Source organism: Notolepis coatsorum, assembly GCF_963971535.1.
Source record: "Notolepis coatsorum genome assembly, chromosome: 9".
Lineage (NCBI taxonomy): Eukaryota > Metazoa > Chordata > Actinopteri > Aulopiformes > Paralepididae > Notolepis > Notolepis coatsorum.
Window position 1 is genome coordinate 60,247,380 of NC_140173.1, and position 20,944 is coordinate 60,268,323.

General features: G+C 40.9%; 1 protein-coding gene across 4 annotated transcripts in view; it reads left to right on the forward strand.

Moving 5' to 3' along the window:
- The first annotated feature begins 474 nt into the window (after positions 1-474).
- Positions 475-20,944, forward strand: part of slf2 (SMC5-SMC6 complex localization factor 2) — a 140,162-nt gene continuing 119,692 nt past the window's right edge. For 3 of the 4 annotated variants that reach the window (XM_084322171.1, XM_084322173.1, XM_084322172.1), the window contains exons 1-4: positions 475-648; positions 2,424-2,458; positions 14,546-15,249; positions 19,378-19,608. In XM_084322171.1, coding sequence (XP_084178297.1) covers positions 608-648; positions 2,424-2,458; positions 14,546-15,249; positions 19,378-19,608 — 1,011 coding nt within the window. In that variant the 5' untranslated portion in view covers positions 475-607. Of the gene's footprint in view, positions 649-1,858; positions 2,020-2,423; positions 2,459-14,545; positions 15,250-19,377; positions 19,609-20,944 lie in introns of those variants that run through there. The other variant, XM_084322174.1, reaches the window with a different exon arrangement.

The window sequence follows — 20,944 nt, forward strand, 5'->3', positions numbered from 1 at the left end:
GATGAATTAAAATTGTATTATGAATTGAAAATGGGGGACCCTGATGTAAACAAGACGAAAGTCTTTCTCTGGTCTGCATCCCCTTAACAATTGTATGTATTGAGCTGTATTGTACTGTACCCATTCTGCAATTTGTTAATACAATTTTCAATCAATCAATCAATTGAAAACAATCAGATCCTCAAAGAAATGTTGGAGAGAGACCACACAAAGCTGGAGGTGAGAGAAGTGTTGCGACTGAGCTCAGGGAATGTAGGGTATAGGGCCATTTTTAATTTTCTAAATAGTACAGGTTTGAGTGGTAGGATATAGAGTAGTAGACAATAGTAATTATCATGTGCATAATCCATCTAGATCCACACTCCAGTTCAGTAGGTGGCGGTAATGCACCAAAACGTTAGTGCCAACCGCCAATAAAAATCAGAAGAAGATAATACCAACAAAATCACAGGAAGAAGAAGCCCTCTACAGCTGGAGCCTCTGCTCGAAGAAGCAGGCGGGAGAATTTACCAATGTTGTTATTTGACGTATTAATAGTTAGATACCAAACTCCAAAGACAAGTTAAAACAATAATACTAGGCTAGCTACTTCTTGTCTTAAATAGCTATGCCCAAAATGAAAAACGCATCAGATAAAGGGCAAATGCGGTAAGAAACTGAATTGAAAATGGGGGACCCTGATGTAAACAAGACGAAAGTCTTTCTCTGATTGATTGATTGATTGATTGATTGATTGATTGATTGATTGATTGATTGATTGAAAAGTTTATTAACAGATTGCAGAATGGGTACAGTACAGCTCAATACATACAATTGTCAAGTGGATGCAGACCAGAGAAATACTTTCGTCTTGTTTACATCAGGGTCCCCCATTTTCAATTCATCATAACATATGACATACATGACATACAGATAGACCGTACTGCTACATCTATACATTTATGACATATCAGATTTGAAAATACAGTACTGTTTGTGATACAAAAGTGTCCAGAAAAAGAGTGTATATACATTTGACGTAGAAACTGTACATTGGAGGAGGTTGGGTGGGTGGGGTGGTGTGGGGGGGGGGCTGTACATTGGAGGGGGGGGACACACTGTACATTGGAATACTGACAAAGCCATACTTGGTCATTTACTGTACAACTGGGTTAGGACATTTGTAGGGGCCAGTTTCGAATTGCTTCGAGGAGTTCCTGGAACAACATTGACAGGCTTGATTGATTGAAAACTTTATTAACAGATTGCAGAATGGGTACAGGACGGCTCAATACACACAATTGTTAAGGGGATGCAGACCAGAGAGAGACTTTCGTCTTGTTTACATCAGGGTCCCCCATTTTCAATTCATCAGGACATATATGACACACATGACATACAGGTACAGTACTGCTACATCTATACATTTATGACATACCAGATCAGTGTAGCGCGTGAGCATTGTGCACATTGGGAACTTTAATAACCCTTTCACTGCCACACGACAGTTATTATTACCTCGGATGTCAGAATCATCTGCAATTTGTTGCTTTGTTATTAACTAGCTACCGTTTTATATATTTGTTGATGTATATTTCCTCGGCTAATGTTGTATTAAATTGTATGTGAACTTGTACCAAGCAAAGCATAGAACCCTGGTAATCTGACGCGATGGCCCTTCCTCCTTTTAATAGTTTCCTTTGTAAAACGACGTACGACGTTCTCCGCGTAGGGGCGTGGCTTACGGTACGTCCTGTAGGGGCGTGGTTGACTGTACTTCCTGTAGGGGCGTGGCTTACTGTACTTCCGGGAACAACATTGGAAACGACCTACTCACTGGACTCCAACGGCTGCCTGTCACTGTCTGCTGCTCGCCGAGTTCACGTCGACGCGAGATAAATAAGGGCGCCGCAATTTGGTTTACGACCAAGTAACGTTACAACATGGCTAACGTTAAACGCACCTAAAGCCAACGTTTGAATATTGTTTCGTCGTGGAATGCATTTCCGGCGCTAACTCATCATTAATACCAGACACACGGTAAGCTGTAACGGTATTATTGAGTGATTTGTCTCGGTGATAGTTTACGTTATTAAGGTTAACACTTATTGTTAAAACTCAAAGTCAGTCATGTGACCGGTGTGTGCAGCACAATAAACTTGGTTCTTCTTCGCAACTGGTACAATCTCTAGTTAAAACACTTAGCTAATAACATTAACTAGTTTGCCTAAAATTCTCAACAAAACGTGCTTCCTTGTGTTGACACTTCTCCTCCTCTGATTGGTAGCCGGCAGGTGTCTAGGTATGATGATGTCACTTTACCGCCATGATAGTTCAGATTGGACAGTTGTTGGGTAACAACAAGTGTGGGTTACAATCAGACTTGAGGATACGAAATCTAATTTGAAAAATGACCTGTCCTTCTTCCACTCGATCTCTTGCAGATCAATTTCAGAGTACTTCTCTCCAAAAATTAAAGGTGAGTTTAGATACCTTTTTATATGCCGCTCACTGTTGGTTCTAGCCCCTTTCGTGACTGTGATGCACTGAGTGAATCCACAGTCACTTGCTCCTCAATAGGAAACCAACGTATGTTGACCATGAAGCACTGGTTCTGGCCGAACCGTTCGTTATACAAGTAGCACAGAGACATTTCAAAGGTACTCACAGCTGCACGAGGGTTTCGGACAGAGATGCGGGATGGTTTGAAAGCTCTGCGTTGCTAATACACATTTTAAATATTGTTTATAAACTGGTCAACACTGCATTATTTCCGGCGTTGGGTGCATGATGCGCATGTGCTGTGATCACAGCGCAAGCGCACCAGGCCGTTTTGAGCAGTGTTGACCAGTTTATAAACAATATTTAAAATGTTTATTAGCAACGCCGAGCTTTCAAACCATCTCGTATCTCTGTCCGAAACCCTCATGCAACTGCGAGTACCTTTGACATTTCTCTGTGATACTTGTATACCGAACGGTTAGGCCAGAACCAGTCCTTCATGGTCAACATACATTGGTTTCCTATTGAGGAGCAAGTGACTGTGGATTCACTCGGTGCATCACAGTCACGTAAGGGGCTATGTGTTGGTCCTATCGGAGTCGGAACACTTTCTCACATTGCAAGGTTTTTATATTCAGATATAATATTTTTGACCATATTTATGTCTTTCTAGTCTACTATTACCCTGTCCATACTTGTATCCCCCCCATACTGCTATGACGCTGGCATTTCCCCCAATGCAATCAATAAAGGAATAGTTATTTCATTTCCTTTTCAGGGCTGGACTGGGGAAATCATTCAGGCCGGGAAATATAGTGCAAAATATAGCCCCAATCAGGCCACTTTTTAAGCAGGGGTCTGGGGGTCCCCCACCAGGACAATGTTTGTTACAAAGACTTAATTTCCTGCATTCTGGTGCAGGAACTTTTTTATGTGTACCCTTTAAATGCCAGTGTTTGTGATGGCATCACAAATTATAAAAAAAAAAAAATAATAATAATAATTTCAATATCAAATGAAAAGTAGATTTTTCTGGGGGGGATTATTACAGGCTAGTATGTGTCAATGATTAGCAACAACACTGACTTTGGAGTTTTTTGTAATGGTCCCGCCTCCACCAATCACATGCGGCTCCCTTTGTGTGTGAGCGAGAGAGAGAGAGTTCTCCAACTTGATCTCCTGGTTGTTCCTAGCCCCTTTCGTGACTGATGCACCGAGTGAATCCACAGTCCCTTGCTCCTCCATTGGAAAATCCCATAATTAACTCTGAAGAACTGGTCCTCCGCGAAACGCTCGTTGTACATGTATCACAGAGAAATTTTAAAGGTACTCGCAGTTGCACGAGGGTTTCGGACAGAGAAACGCAATGGTTTGAAAGCTCGGCTTTGCTAATAAACATTTTAAATAATTTTTATAAACTGGTCAACACTGCTCAAAATGGCTTTAGCTGCCTGATGCGCCTGCGCTGTGATCACAGCGCATGCGCAGCAGGCACCCAATGCCGAAAATAAAGCCGTGTTGACCAGTTTATAAAAATTATTTAAAATGATGTAAGGTTGTTCCCCACCTAGGTTATCTAACTATTGCGCTGCCGCAACTAGAAACACTGGCATGGCCTGCTTCTAAGTTCAGTGGCCTGACTGTGGGCAAACAAATAAAATAAAAATGTTATAAGAAAAAAAAAAGTTGTATCTGTGCAGGCCAGGCCACCGGGAAAACTGATGGCCACTCCGGGCCTGATTGGCAACAGTTGACAACACAAAGCTGTGTAATTTATTAACTCATTCAGAGCCACGCCCATATGACCAAATTAGGCCGTTCCGTGCCAGCGCTTTAGTCAATGGGAGGACGGGAAAATTTGCGAACGCTTAAGCTATATCTTAAATTATGGCTATGGGTCTAATGCACCAGTCGCTTATCAATGACTTGCTTGCAGTCAACATGTACAAAACGGATTGTTTTTTCATTGGTACATTTCCGCTTTGAATACGAGTATAGTTTTGGAGATTTCTAGTAATTCCAGAGAAATCCGCGATAATCGCTTTTTAGTGGAATACACAAAACACTGTCATTTTTCCGCTGATTTATGAATAGTTTTCAAATAAACGCTAGATTATCGATAGTATATGTGTCCTTATGCACGCTAGAGAAGCGGGCTGAAAAATCGATTATCCATGACTTGGTCAGCGCTAACGTCACGCACACACACACACACGCTCCGATGGCGGAGAAAAAAATCCACCTGATTAACCCAATATACTGGTAAAATGGAGTCCTTACCTCACATCAGATGTTCTGCAAAAAGATTAATCCAATTCCTGATCGCCATTCCAAATATTGATCGCGTTTATTGATCCAACGTTATAGTCCAAAACACATAATCGACCCTGCTCCCAGCTGCGCCAGTGAATGTGGTAACGGCTACTGCTTGCCCGAGAAGGGAAACCCCGGACCGGAGTTTTTTTTCTGATGCACAGTCCCATCCAATCCAATCCAATGATGTGCAATACCATCCGGGAGACAATAGTGGAGGAGTCTCTATGAATAATAATAATTAGAGCCTCCATTTTTCGTGGATGAAAACTACACCAGACTATAGATATAAATGTTCCCGAAATAACGCTACCTGTCTCGACAAAAGACATCCAATTTGGTTTTTCTCCAGCGCGACCAGCACGTCTTTCGTTGGATTGGCATGTCTAATAATGCTGTTATTAGAAAATGTGTGTGCACGGGTAGTCGGGTACAACAGATCAGTCAACAATGTCGAGCTAAAAAGTGAAGAAGATGAGGCTTCAATATCTTTTCCGTGGTTTGATGCAGTGGACAGCATAATCGGCCAAAACCAACCAGTGATCCCTCCGCTGTCCACAGTAATGTGGCCGGTTAGCCCATCCAAAGCAATTGGGAGCCCGACGTTGTGACTAGTTGTGTTCAGCGGGACTATAGCGATCAAGTATATATGCATATTATCTTTTACGTTGTTCGTTATATGTTTTGTCTATCTGTCTGTAATCTATGTGGTTAGCGCGCGGGCCGCGCGCATGGCCATAATGTTTTTAGTGTAGGAAAAGTATCCAAAACCCATCGTGTAGGTTTAGCTGATACATTACTTCCCGAGGTACAGCGAAAATGTCCTGTGTAACTGTTTTGGTTATTCAGAAATATATAGACTATAGAGAGTTGCTTTCAATTGTGCCTGGCTGGGAGTGAATTAAGACTGCAGTGTGTACGCAAACCAGAGGGGGGAGAGGGAGGGGGGGAGTTTGCACTCAAGGATGGAGCGAGGACGGAGCGGAGCACCTGTTCCTAATGAGAAGACACTCTAAGGCCTAAACAAAATAATGGTTTGTTTCCGGTTGCCGACCGACTCTGCCGATTTAGGCGACCCAATATATTTTATGAGTTTAAAAATTATAATTTTTTTTTATTTGCTTTTTTTTAAATAAAGTTTCATAGAAATCTTAGTCAAACCTTTAGTATTATGGATATTAAACATGCTGGCAGAGTACATGCATCCATGTTGTTGTGAACATTTTAATTAAATAAAGAAATTCCCTATCCATAGTCGCCGTGGGAAAGAATAAAATAAAAAAATAAAATTAAATAAATTCCCTACCTACCCATGGCCTTAACTGACAACCAACAGGAAACAAACAATATTTTTTGTTATGCCTAAGTATAGTTTTAGAGTGATCCTGTCTAATCCCAGAAAACGACGATATGAAACAAAACGTGAATTTTACTAAAAGCGTTGCCCTTTCTCACCTGGACACGCTACTATATATAGTAGGTATTATGTTTCATCATGAATGCATGAAAGAGGGGGGGGGGGGGGGGGGGCGTTTTTTGATGCATTGATCGTCACCAACGGCATACGTTGTGGAGTAACGTTACACACACACGTTGCGATCGAGGTCAAATCATGGTTGGATCAAAGCAGGATTGATATCATTTAGTCCTTACCTTCACTAGGAGGTACCCCAAAAAGAATATTCCAATTGTCTGATTGCGAGTCCAAGTACTGGTGTCCATCGTGTCGCCAACATAATCCACCACAACGGATGCATCGGAGGCATTTGGCGCTTCTCAATGTGATCGGGGTACCCGCTCGCCTCGCCTGACAAAGAAAAGTGCGCCCGGAGACATTTGCTCGATACTGCCACCTGGGTGGATGCGGCTGGTATTGCACTTTGGCATTCTCAGGATGATTCCCCATGTTAACCCCGATTCCGTGTGCCTGTAATGAATGGAAATATCGAATAAAATAAATAACGATGAAAACCCGACTATACTCGGGTCTGGCGCTGAATGGTCGGCGAGATAACCTGACTATCCTCGGGTCTGGCGTCCAAAGAGTTAAGAGCTTAACGTTGTGCTTTCACTGTTTAGTTTTTTTTTTTATTATCGTTTTCTCCCTTCTTTTTCCGTTTTTCTCCCATCCCAATGTTAGTCGTTATGCCAATTCCCAATCCCCTTCCTGGTCGTTGCGCACTCTACCCCCTACCGTCGGTCTGGGAGGGCGGCGGAGACTATCACATGCTTCCTCCGACACATGTGTAGCCAGCCCACCGCTTCTTCTCACCTGGCAGCGCGGACTCTCCCTGGGAGAGTAACGTGTGGAAGGTCCCACTACCTCTCCCAGATCCTTCCCTTGCTGTGCAGGCGCCCCGACCGAACTGTAGGAGTCGCTGTTTACAACGACCAGGACCCACCTACGCCAGTTTCCCACCCTCTAACACTGCCAATTGTGTTAGTGTGGACGGTCGGCCAAGCCGGAGGCACCACAGCCGGATTCAGTGGGAACTGGCTATGTGGTGGTAGACAGACGCTTAGTCCGCTGCGCTACCCGGCCGCCCGCTTTCACTATGTTTGATGGATTTACAACCTACTGACTGCTTGCTGCCTACTAATAAATGTTTGCTGCTTGAGTCATTGACGTTTTTGAAACTTTTATTTACACATTGTACCTTACAACTTACTCTGAAAATGTATTTAAAAATAAAACAAAAGGGGACAATAGGGAGGTGTAGTGGTTATGTAATTTTAGTTTTTTCCTGTTCCACCCTCTGTTCCACTTAACACTTTGAGTGCCAGCCGACGAGAAATCTCGTTTTTAATAGTTATTTTTTATATTATCGATTTCCATTCATTTTTCATCAATATAGCCTCACGTTAACAGTGGGGATCTGTCTGAGCTCGAACAGGAAAAATACCGCCCCCTATCGTCTCTGGATGGTACTGCACCCCATTGGATTGGATTGAATGAAACGCATGGGGAAATCTTTTTCCGGATTCCACATTTGACTTGTCAGGCATGTAATCCGAGCCTATTGCAGTCATCGCCCACCATCAGAACAGCGTGGAATATGTCTTTCGACCACCCAGCGTTGGATCAATAAACGTGATCGATATTTGGAATGGCGATCAGGAATTGGAATAATCTTTTTGGAGAACATCTGATCTGAGGTAAGGAATCTATTTGACCAGTATTAGGATAATCAGAGCTGTTTTCACCTATCAATGTGTCCCATATGTGTGTGTAGCTGATCAGGAAATAAGATAATCGATTTTTCAGCCCGCTTCTATAGCGTGCATAAGTACACATATACTATCGATAATCTAGCGTTTATTTGAAAAACGATTAATAAATAGGCCGAAAAACGTTTTGTGTATTACAGTAAAGCGAGATTCCTGCAGAATCTTTTTAATATCTTTTGAACGTTTTAAAAAAACGAGCGTTTTTCAAAATGGTATAAAACGGAAATGAACTGATAAAAAAAAACAATACGTTTCGACTGCAAACAAGTCATTGATAAGCGACGGTCGTATTAGACACATAGCCATAATTTAAGATATAGTTTATGCATTCACAAATGTGAGCGCTCTGTCATTGAATAGAGCGTTGGCACCCAACGGGGGATATAGGACTGGCACGGCCGGCACGGAAAGTGTTAATGTATTTCCCCATTGACCATTTCTAAATCGGCTCGTAGTCACAGACTTAGGATCAGATTTCCCTTACATTCCATAAGCTTAACAATTCGTACAATGGGAAAATAACTGACCCTGAATCTGTGGCTAGTATCTGTTTCACCCAACACTAGTGCTCCGGTGATCATAGCCATTTATCTCTAAAGTTATAACCACTATTTGTAAAAGCCACAACCACGTTACCATATTTGTATTTATCATTTAAATCGTATAACGTTATTTCGCTGCATATTAAATCACTGTAAATACTAATGCAGTGTTTCCCACAGGATTTTCAGAGACTATGGGGGGTGAACCTCTGACCCTCTAGGGGCGTCCAGGGGCATGCCCCCCTGGAATTAATTTTTTTGTACATTTTAAAGTTAAATGCATCAATTGGTGCACTTTGAGAGCAAAATAAAGAGGCTAGATCTATGATGAACTTTGTGCTCAAAACACAAAATCGACTAGACTAGTGCTTCCCAATCCTCTCCTCGAAGCACCCCAGCCGTTCAATGTATTTGTTAAATTCCACCACAAGCACACCTGATTCAACTTAACTAGCCCTTTATTAGTTGAATCAAGGTGTGCTGGTGGTGGAATTTAACAAATACATGGAACGGCTGGGGTGTCTCGAGGAGAGGTTTGGGAACCACTGAACTAGAGCATACATTTGAGCCATCAAAGAAATTAAGCAAAAGTGGTTACCTGTGTTGAACTGGTTTATTTTTTCGAAAATAAAAAAATAGTAATAAAAATAATTTTTTTTTTTTTTGGTTCATTATACAACTGTGGCGGGCCTAATTAGACTGTGGTGGGCCGCCACAGTCTAGGTAATTAATGGGAAACCCTGCTAATGTAAATCATTGTTTCGTTGTACATATTGTGTATAGTTTATATAACGTTATTGTTTTTTACATGACGTTAGTAGCTAGCTAGCTTGCTAGCCGGCATTCCCGAAACTCCTAACATGCCCCGATTTAAAATGGTTCTCTCCTCTTTGTATACCTTTGTCCTCACAAAAAAATATTCTGCCAGGGAACTTATGGACACGACGGTAGTAGTAGTTATAAGGTTTTTGAGCTTGTAACGTTGTAGCTAGCTAGCTTGCTAGCCGGCATGATGCGTGTGCAGTGCTTGCCCCACAGGTCTGAGAAGAGGACCTGCACATTTTACTCGTTCCCGAAACTCCTCTACATGCCCCAATTTAAAATGGTTCACGACAGTAGACATTGCTACAGTAACGTCTAGTACAGGGGTAGGCAACCCTAGGCACGCGTGCCTGAATAGGCACGCGGGGGCATTTTCATAGGCACAGGGGGCAGCAGTAAAAAAAAAAACACATAATTTTTTATCTTTAATTTTTTTGCTTTAAAATATTATAGTGAAATATTTTGCACTGTTGTCGCATTTATCTTGTTGAAATCCTCCCACGGGTTCTTTTTACTACCACATATTTAATTTAGACCCTTTATTTGTTTATTATTTCAATTTAGCTGGAAATACATTGCTACATCATTCAGTAACATTTGCAGAGCCTTATAACAAAAACATTATTACGGTCACCATTGTGACCAGTGGGATTAATCAACACATTTTATTATTTATTTTTCTATTTCATTGAACATTGCACATGTTAAAAGCAATTTTTTTTACTCAAAATGTGAGTATTACCAAGTCAACTTGTGTTCTTAAAACAATGACAATAAACATAGTTTTATTAGGTTGAAATAATGTGGTTGTGTACTTATTTTTCTGTTAACTTATTATGGATTGAAAACTGAAAACCTTAATGCACAGTAACTGAACTCAATATTTTTAAGTTCTGGTAACTTATTGTTATTTTTTTTTACAGTGTAGTCTTGCGATCAATCAAAACTTATTTACACGATATACCTCACATTCACCCTCCATTCACATCCTGGTGTTCTCCTGGTGTTCTCCATTAGGCCTGTAGGTGGAGCTATGACAGCACACGTACAGTACACACACCGATGGTGTGTGATGTGTCCAAAAATGAATGGGCAAATGTGAGTGAAATGGTCGCACTGTATGCAGCTGTTTGTCTGCATTGCATCCCCCCCCCCAACTCAGATTTAGGGTTGATACAACCATCATAATAATATTGTTAATAATAATAACAATAATGATGTAATAATGTAAAAATTATCATTAAAAAGACCTGATTATGAGAAGAAAAAAATTACGATGCATGGAATATTGTTGAGGCACACTAATTACAACTATATTTCAAACAGGCACTCCATGTCAAAAAGGTTGCTGACCCCTGGTCTAGTACGTTAAAACTTTAATCGCCATGGGTTAAATTCATAATTTACCATCCCTCGCCAGCTCTATTTGTCTATGGAGAAGTTCCCCTTCTTTGCAGGGCTATAACTTTTTAAATTCTATTGCTAAATTGCCATTATTATGGCCCATTCAATGTCCTATATGTATTGTTCAGGGTGTAGCAACGTTAAACTTTTTCATTCACATATTCATACTAAAATATGGTCTAAAGCATAGGTGTCAAACTCACGGCCCGCGGGCCAAATCCGGCCCGCCACGTCATTTGATGTGGGCCCCCAAGAGCTCAGGTAAAACAATTTTTTTTTACATTAATATTGGGTTAAAAAATAGCAGTGTTAAAATAATTGTGGGTTAATGCGTTAATAAAGCTTTGACTTTGACAGCCTTAGTTATTACACATTCTTACACATACATGTATGTTGAACATCTGAGGTATTGATGAAGTAACAAAGGAAAAAAGCCAAAAGCACTTACTCCTCAGACATTCTTTGACAATTTTACAGCCCAAAATACAAAAAAGATCCAGGCGGAATAGGTAACAAAGGGTTGAAGAAATATTGTCTGAACTGTCAGATGCAAACTGGCTGTGTGACATAACCGAGCATCTCGCTCAATTGAATAAGAAGCTGTAGGGACGCAAACAAGTCCCACCCAAAACTTTACCAATATATTTGTGAACTGAGACAACCCTTATTTTGTTATTTTTGAGTACAGTTACAGTTGTGTGTTCATGCAGACACATAATAGCAATTTCATTACGAATTGAAAATGGGGGACCCTGATGTAAACAAGTCGAAAGTCTTTCTCTGGTCTGCATCCCCTTAACTCTTTCAGTGCCACTCACGAGATTTCTCGTGTTTTACTTATAGGTGGTTGCTAGCCACTCACGAGATTTCTCTGATTTTTTTTTTTTTTTTTTTGCGATCTGAAAAATTATTGCATCACCCGAGCCTACCGAGTATAGCCGAGGGGCGCCGACGATCACTGTGGAGAAAAGCGCCCCCTGTCGTCTCCCAGATGACATAAGTGATTTTGGAATGGACTCAATGAAAATGAATGGGGAAAAAAATCCGGTACTCCACATTTTCCAGTTCACTGATCCAGCCGGGGTTACTAGAGTTCATTCTGGAGCCTCAGATCCCCGCGGATCATGGAGTTCTGTTCTACTGTATCGCGTTGGATCCATACACGTATCGATTTTTTCGAATGGTGATCAGGAATTGGAATATACCAGTTGGATACCATCTGATGTCAGGTAAGGACTCTATGTTATCAGTGGTAGGATAATCAGAGTAAGTTTGATGAAGTTATAAGCTGTTTTGTGAAATGTCTTCTTTCGGTTTCACTGTAAAAGTCTGTGAGGAAATCAACGGAGCGATTATCAGTGCGCGGCCGTAATGTGCGTGCGTGCGTGCACGTATAATATTGATCATCTAGCGTTTATTTGAAAGCGATTCATAAAAAGGCAGACGAATATCAACGTTGTGGAATATTCCACTAAAAGACGATTTTCATAGAATGCTCCAGAATGAGCTGTTTTTTATATCAAAACGGGGGCTTTTCTAACTGCTCTGAAACGGCAACGACGCGATAAAAAAACAATCTGCCTTCACAGCACTGACTGGAAAATAGTCTTTGATAATGCGATGGGCAGATTAGACACATAGCCATAATTTAAAACATAGATTAGGCGATATTAACGTTAACATTGGCGCCGATGGTGGCATTCAAGCGGTAAAACGGAAAACCAGGCGTGGCGCTGAAAGTGTTAACAATTGTGTGTATTGAGCTGTACTGTACTGTACCCATTCTGCAATCTGTTAATTAAAGTTAATAATTAATCTTCTATTAGTTGGATGTATGGCCTCTGCAAGGTTGTGTGCAGCCATTTGTTTTTGTAACATCTGCTACATCTGTCCCACGTGTTCTTTGCAGCTCACAGTTGTTAGTTCTGCCCCTCTTGACTGTGACAAAAAGGTTTTGAACAAACTTAATGTCATAGCTTGTATTTGATGATATTCTTCTTTGTTATTTACTTGAATGGTTTGATCATTGATTGATGGAGTAATATGGGGTTCTGATAAACTAAAATTATTTGTTAAAATAACATAAGCTAACATATATTTTTACATTTATGCAAATGCATATGCAATATGTATAACTTGAATAAGTAATAAATACAGAAACAACATGTTTAACAATATGTAAATGAGTAGCTACATTTATTTTACATTACATTAACATTTATACGGTCTTTGGCCCTTTGAGGGCAACCATAATGCTGATGTGGCCCTCTGTGAAAATGAGTTTGACACCCCTGGTCTAAAGTATAAGTATGTTTTTATCGTTTTCTGCAGCTTTCTTCAGAACGTGATTTATAGCCCTAAATGCATTATATTGATGATCAAATACAGTTTGGTAGGAATCTGTGCGAGATAAAAAATTTCAACTCGACGTGGTTCTAGAAGTTTCTACGCATCATCTGATGATGACCGGATGGGCGGGGGATCGTTTATAATTCCGTGGGCAGTAGGGATGCCCCGATCGATCGGCCACCGATCGTTATCGGCCGATACTCAGTATAATTATGCAATCTGTGAATTCCGATAATGAGTCATATTCGCCGATAGCGGAAACCGATCAAGCGAAGCTCTCACTCGCTGTCTGTCTCAGACACACACAACCTGCAAAAAAAAAAAAAGAAAAAAAAAATTATATAAAATAATTTTTAATTTCTTTTTAATCAAAAACAATCGGTATCGGCCGATATGGCTCACGACGATCGGTGATCGGTATCGGTGGCAAAAAACGTGATCGGGGCATCCCTAGTGGGCAGCGTTAGATGATTCATCTAGTGTGGGTCATATGTTCATCAGATCAGTTAGTATAGAATACGTTAGAATATAACGCTGAATCTTACCGTGGCTTCCTCGCGCCGCTGGCAGATGAGCGTGGAACAGAATTTTTTCTATTATGGGATGGAGAAATGCCCGATCCATTTCCAGGTTGTATAATAGTATATACGTCCAAATCATGTTGTTTTTTCGAGTTATTTGCACCGATCGATGTTCACTGTGTCAATACGGAGTCTCTCTAACGATAGCGAGTGCCCGGACCACATATGGATGAGCATTACCGGTTCAAAGGTTAATTTCCGGCTGGCGATCTGCCGATCGGCCACCAGATGGCGTTCTTGAACCGCTAGAGAGTTGAGTGGAGCTTTGCAGTGTGTCTCAGGGCTCCGGAAAGGAAATATGATTTCGATGACAGATTTTTGAAATATTGACATCAAAGACGAGTTACGGCGTCTTCGGCAGAATGAGCATGGCTAGGAATGACGTGTTAACTCGTCCACGGCGATCATAGTGTTAATTAGGTAATCTTAACGTTAGCTAGCTAGCTTGATATCAGCTTGCCGTGACGTTGTTTGGCGACAGCCTAACAGGCTGCCTACTGGCTACTGAACAACAGGCAAATGGTAAATGTACTGGTAAATGTAGTTCTTTTTTTACAACAAATTAAAAACCTTATAACTACCTTTTATTTCAACCAAAAATGCTTAAACAATAATGTTAGTGGTAGAAGGGAACTCATTTTGTGCAAAAATGGAAAGCTTGCCAATGTTCATGCGGCAGAATTGTTACAATAGCCGATAATCCATTTCCCCAACGATAAATCCCTATACGGGTGGAACAACCAGTGACGTCAGACTACACCTCCCTATTGGGGTGTAGACTTGGAAGGGGCACTGTAACTATTTTTCTTCCCTTCTCTGGTTCAGTGAGAGACTCCACTCCGCTTGATGTCCCTCAGCAGCCGGCCCCCTCCCTACAGAAGACACCCATGAAGTCCTCCCAGGTCCCTAACCGGCTCTCCAACTTGCCCCCCGGAAGGATGGTACCCCCGCACAGCCCTGAGATGTGCAACAGGGGCAGACCAGGACCTACACAGTCCACACCCTGGGGCAGGCCAGAGTCACCACAGTCCCCTTCTTGGGGCAGACAAGGTTATTCGCAGCCCCCTCCTTGGGACAGACCAGGTCCACCACAGTCCCCTGCTTCGGGCAGACCAGGTCCACCACAGTCCCCTGCTTGGGACAGACCAGGTCCACCACAGTCTCCTGCTCAGGACAGACCAGGTCCCCCCCAGTCCCCTGCTTGGGGCAGACCAGGTCCCCCCCAGTCCCCTGCTTGGGGCAGACCAGGTCCACCACAGTCCCCTAATTGGGGCAGACCAGGTCCACCACAGTCATCTCCTCATTCTCGATGGCCAGTTGGTTCCCCAGGATCAGTCCCAAGCAACCTGAACAACCTCAGCTCCCCGGCGAGGAGGCTCCATCCCACTTCTATGACTCCCAATGGCTCTCAGGCCTCTGGCCCCACTTCTAGGAGGGGTATTGGCCAATATCCTGACAGAAGAGATCAGGTCCCTTTCCAGACCAGAGAGAGGGAATACGGATTTACACAGAGACCGGAGCTCAATGAGGTATACCTTTTTGCTTTAGCATGTTGACATTACTTTAACCTCTTCCGCCCGTGCGGTCCGGCCCGTCATAAATCAATCTCTCCAGACTGTCTGACAAAATGATTGTTTTTTTTATTAACGTATTCAAGTATAAACATCATAACCATGTCACAACAGCAGTTATAATGTATATTATCATCAATACGTTAGTTTACCAATAGGTTAAAGTGTTATTAGTGTGATTTTAGTATTCGTTTTTCTATTGTTTTGATCGCGAAAGTCTGTCATTTGATAAAAGTGACTTCGGTAATTGTAGTTTTTTTTACGCCATTTTGAAGAGGACAACTAGAGCTTTCAATGAATTTTTCAGAAATACACTTCCCAGAGGTCTCTAGGTCAAAAAAAGCAAATGGGTTCTGTATGAATTTCTTTAATATCTCTTATTACTCTGGATAATATACCACAAAACTGAGCGTTATTGGCATATATTGGAGCACAGTTAGTTTGTCTCCCCTATTTTTTAGCATTTAGCAACAATCGGTTTCAAAATGGCGGCACTCTGGCAAAAATAAGAAAGCTACTGTACATACAGTAGATTTCATTATCTGTTCTTATGCAAGCCTGGTGATACTAAATCCAAATTGAACTTGGGCATTTAAAAGATAAGATTAGGCACAATCCATAAATGTGCGAATTGGCTATAATAAGGTAATTTATAAGCCTGCTATTGTATATTCTATAATATTACAAATTGCATTGGTCCGGATGGGAGAATTCAGTACTGCATCTACAAAACCTTCTGTTTAATCATCTTCCCTTTATTCATTTCCTTAGATGTTTTGTACACCTGATCTCACGAAGGTACTGAACGAGCTCAGTGGCAGTTTTTCATGTCTGGTCATTTTTAGCATGGTGTTATTCACTGTCAAATATGCAAAGAAAAATCATAATTCATATTCTCCTTTGTGTTGTTTCATCACAATTTAAGCAAGCCTAGTAATAGACACAATATTTCTGACACTGGGAATACATTCACTGAGGTCCATAGATGTCCCTAGATACCAAGAATATGCAAATGGCCCTTGTAGAAGTGGAGCAATATTCCATTTACTTAGGTATGTATTTTAGGCGGATTTTCAGAAAATAGAGCTCCGGGCTTAAGAGGTTAATGACATTTTGTAAAACATTTGGGACTGTCTTAAATTAAAGACATTTCAGCTATCAATTTAATCATCAATCATCAATAAAATGCTTTCCTCATTGTTGTCTGCAAATGACTGCAGTGATGCAGAAAACCCATGTCTTTACGTCTAGTATGAGACTAAAACTTTGAATATTATTATTATAATATTATTGTAATGCCAGAGGCGGATACATGCTTCCAGCAGATGACTAATTTGTCATTAAAATGTAGTTGTCTGCTAAAAATTTGTTGACTGGGATTTATCAATGAGGAGGAAAGCTCTAGTATTAGTGGTGTGTGTGTATATATATATATATATATTGGGGCTGTCACTTTAACAAAAAATCTAATTAGAAATTCGCTGCAGAATTGTAGACGAGTTCGAATTAGAATTTCAGTGTAAAGGATAAAATAAAAATAAACCTAAAAAAAGCTATTTTCAAATTTTTTACAATTTCTTTTTACCATTGTATGTTTGGTATTCTTTTCAGCACAGTCTCACCTATATGACCTGACTGTTTATTTTTATTTTTATAATATAAATAAAATAAAACATTTAAAAAAAAATCGAATTTCTCCCTTCAAGTTCGAATCTCGTATAAATAATGTGGCAGCCCTAATGTATATATATATTTGTATAGATGTGTGTGGACCTATATAAAATATTTGCCCATGAGGGTTTCCGTTAGAAAATATTGGTGCCGGTCTCCGTGTCCTGCAAGATTTCAATCTCCCGGACAAATGTGAGAGGAGCTTAAAAACAATTGATAGGCAGGCTATATAAAGAATGACATCCTCAAGGCATGTAGATTTATAATATTTTAACTTAAAACTAGGCTACTTTTGCGTATACAGTCATTATATTCCAAATAAAATAATAAGTCCCTCGAGACTCTGTGCTGCTGCTGACTTGAAATCAAATAGGTGTCTGTGGGCAGTCGCCCCGACATTAAACAGCAGGCTGTTATAATCACATTTTTATGAGCTAACGAATTCCGTTATATTGGACATTTGTATTAATTATATCAAGCGAAGAACTGAGAAATTTGGCAGAGAGAGACTGCAACATTATCGTGGGGTTCACTGAAATCTATCTCCGCCTTCCAACGAAGCGATAAACGAATCCCAATAGTATGCAACTGCAGAGCCGCAGAGCCAGCGGCACTCTCGGGTCCGGTCTGGGGACTGCTCAGCAGCGCCACCCACCCAATGGCTGAATTGGAGTATTGCACTGTGCGGGCACAGCTGTGAGATCTGCGGCTCTGCAGTTGCATGCTTCTCGCTAATCCAGCATCAAGCTCCTTTCAGGAACTGAAATTGAAACTTGCTGTGCGCGTGATATGATATAGGAACACGGGTTGGCATTATTAGACCTGCTTGGTGAAGCAACAATGAAACAAATGTAACTATTTTAATACAATTCAAATTGTGCTTGGAGGGAATTATTTTCACAGGACATTATGACCGGAGATATTTAAATATGTCGGACTTCAACAGTTTTCCCCGGTAAAAAAACGGTAATTACCGGACAACGGAAACCCATTAGGGCCTCATAAAATCATTTAGTTTTTTTTAATTATTCTGAATTTGGAGTCTTACTAATTTTGTGTATAAATGATCATTCTGTTTGCTATAAAGTGATGCTGGTCTTGGTTTCTGAAGTGAGATGTAGGCTTCAGGTAGAGCCATATGAAATCCGTTAAATTTTTCCCCAAATTCCATTAAATTTCTTTCCAAATTCCGTTTTTTCCGTTTTAATATTTCAGAATTCTGTATTTTGCTTTGTACGCTCATTTTACCATCAGAAATAGTGTCTAATAAGTGGGAATGAATAAATGTCCACAATTTAATAAGATACAACAGTCCATTTAATAGGGCTGTCTTAAATACTTCAAAGCTTCGTTCGATGGGCATGGGATTCGAATATGAAAATAAAATTCGATTATTATAAAAAAAAATTAAATAAAGAAATTATATATATTTTTGCAAAATCAACTCTGCCTCTCTTTGTTAATTACAACAAGCAATGCTGTTTGTTATTTAAGATGAGGTCGGACTCTGCACTGACAGATTTGTGTTCATTGTGCTGCTTTTATAAAGCCTCAAATGACGGCTTACAATATTTCATGAAAGCAAAGTGTTTTGTTTGTCTAAGATTTAAAAAGGTTTAAACTTTACAGCACTGACAAAGTTGAACAAAGTGCTGTACAAGTCCCACAACATAAAAAAAAAAGTAAAGAAAATTAATTTATTTAATTTTTTATAGTTGATTCCATTTTTATTGCTCAATTCCGCGATTCCGTCCGTGATTCCGTGATCGCGGATTCCATATGGCTCTAGCTTCAGGCTGGTTTGTGTTGCACACTCAACACTGGACAACTGTCTCTCTGATCATGATTGTGGGAAACCAACATTTTAAATTGAAACTGGATTAATCGCCCCGGCCCTGACATTGGTACTTACTTAAAGGGGAACTATTTCACTATTTCTTTCACTATTTCTTTCACTATTTGGGCACTTTTACACGATTCCTGTGAGTTTATGGAACACCTCTGTAATTTAAAATGTTTTTTAATTCATTGTTTTGTATTTCTAATCAAGTCCTCAAAAACAGCATTTTTCTACCTCAAGATCTTAAGCCGTTTTGAGCCTAGGCTCCAACCACAATGGTAAACCACTGCCTCGCCTGAACATTATCATGCAGCGGTGTCTCTCTGACATCACAAATCAGCAAATTTTCAGATGACTCAGTTCAGTGAGGGTGAATATTGTGAGAGGAGAATTGGAAGAATGCGCCAATATGAGAATTAGAGACATAGATCATATTAATATAAGTCCACATAGCTAGGAAACAATGCTAAACACTGAAAAAGGCCATTTATAAGATAGTTCCCCTTTAATATAAAGTTTTTAATTTTTTTTATGTGATGTTGACCTGTAGTGACTTTGAGCATTTATTGAGACAGGTTGGATGTAAGGACGTCAGAAGCTCTGGACCTGCCGGCCAGCCCCACAGCTGCAGAAGTCAGGAAAGTGTCTTGTCATCAGCCCCGTCTCACTCGCAGCCCTGGAGTCCTGTTGGTAACGGCAGCCAGTGTGGCCCGCGGTGCTCCCAAGCCTCCTCGTCCCCCCAGTTTCCCAGCAGGAGCGGCGGTCCACTTTCCCCCCCCATGCGGAGTCCCGCGGCAGCTCGCCAGGTATAGTTCCTTCTAGAGATGGGCACGAGTAATGTTTCCCCAGAGCGAGTACCCGCATTTACATTTATAATAAAACGCAAGATACTTGTGCCCTAATGTTAAGGATAAATGCTCAATGGAGAAACCCAATGGCCATCACAACCCAGCGTGTAGATAGATAGGCAACGAGAGTCGGCATATCACCAGTGTTATCAAGTGTAGATAGATGGGCAGCATATCACCAGTGTTATCAAGTGTAGATACATAGGCAGCGAGAGCAGCATATCACCAGTGTTATCAAGTGTAGATAGATAGGCAGCATATCACCAGTGTTATCAAGTGTAGATACATAGGCAGCAAGAGCAGCATATCACCAGTGTTATCAAGTGTAGATAGATAGGCAGCGAGAGCAGCAGATCACTAGGGTTATCAAGTGTAGATAGATAGGCAGTGAGAGCAGCAGATCACTAGGGTTATCAAGTATAGATACCGTAAATCCTCTAATAGTGGAGGGTACTCTAATAAAGGACGGGCCTCTTATATAAGCCGGGGGTTTGATACATGCAGACAAATACAGGCCGGCTTCCAATACAAGGTTGCAAAAAAAAGTTGTATTTTTATTTTTCGTGCCGTGATATAGAATGAGATAAACTCTTGCCAATGCAAATTAAGTGCTACCTCCCGCTACACTGACTACATTAAAGTTCAGTGTTTCCCCTGAAAAAAAATTCAGCAGTGGTGCTGTGCCTCTAGGGGGGTCCTACATTTTAAGTTAAATGCATCAATCTGGTGCACTTTGAGAGCAAAATAAAGAGGCTAGATCTATGATGAACTTTGTGCTCAAAACACAATCGACTAGACTCCAGTGCTTTCTCCCTGCAGCCTTTTCCTCAGGTCAGTATTTTACATTAAGCACCCCCCACAGCCCAAATGAAATGATAATTTTTTTTTAAAAATATTATACTTTTTATTTATTTTTTATAATATACTTTTTTTTATAGTCTAGTTCATAGCAGCGGCGGTCCTAATTCAGCAGCGCCGCTGCTGAATGCATATAGGGGAAACACTGACGTTTCCCTCTCGTTGGCTTTAGCGTTAGCTAACGTTGTCATATCTAGATCTGTGGTGTCGGCTGGATGACGTTGGCTTCGTTTGCAAACGTTAACGTTCGCTATCTATATGGCGTTGGCAGGCGGGGCTGGCGTTGTCCAGTTGGCATTACAGATCATGATGCTATGATAGCGTTAGCTAAAGCTACTCCATGTTATCATCAACTCGATTCGACTGAGGTAGTCGAGAAGGTACCACACGCTAAATCGTCCCCGGACCCCGCAACCTATAGACAGTTTCAACTTCA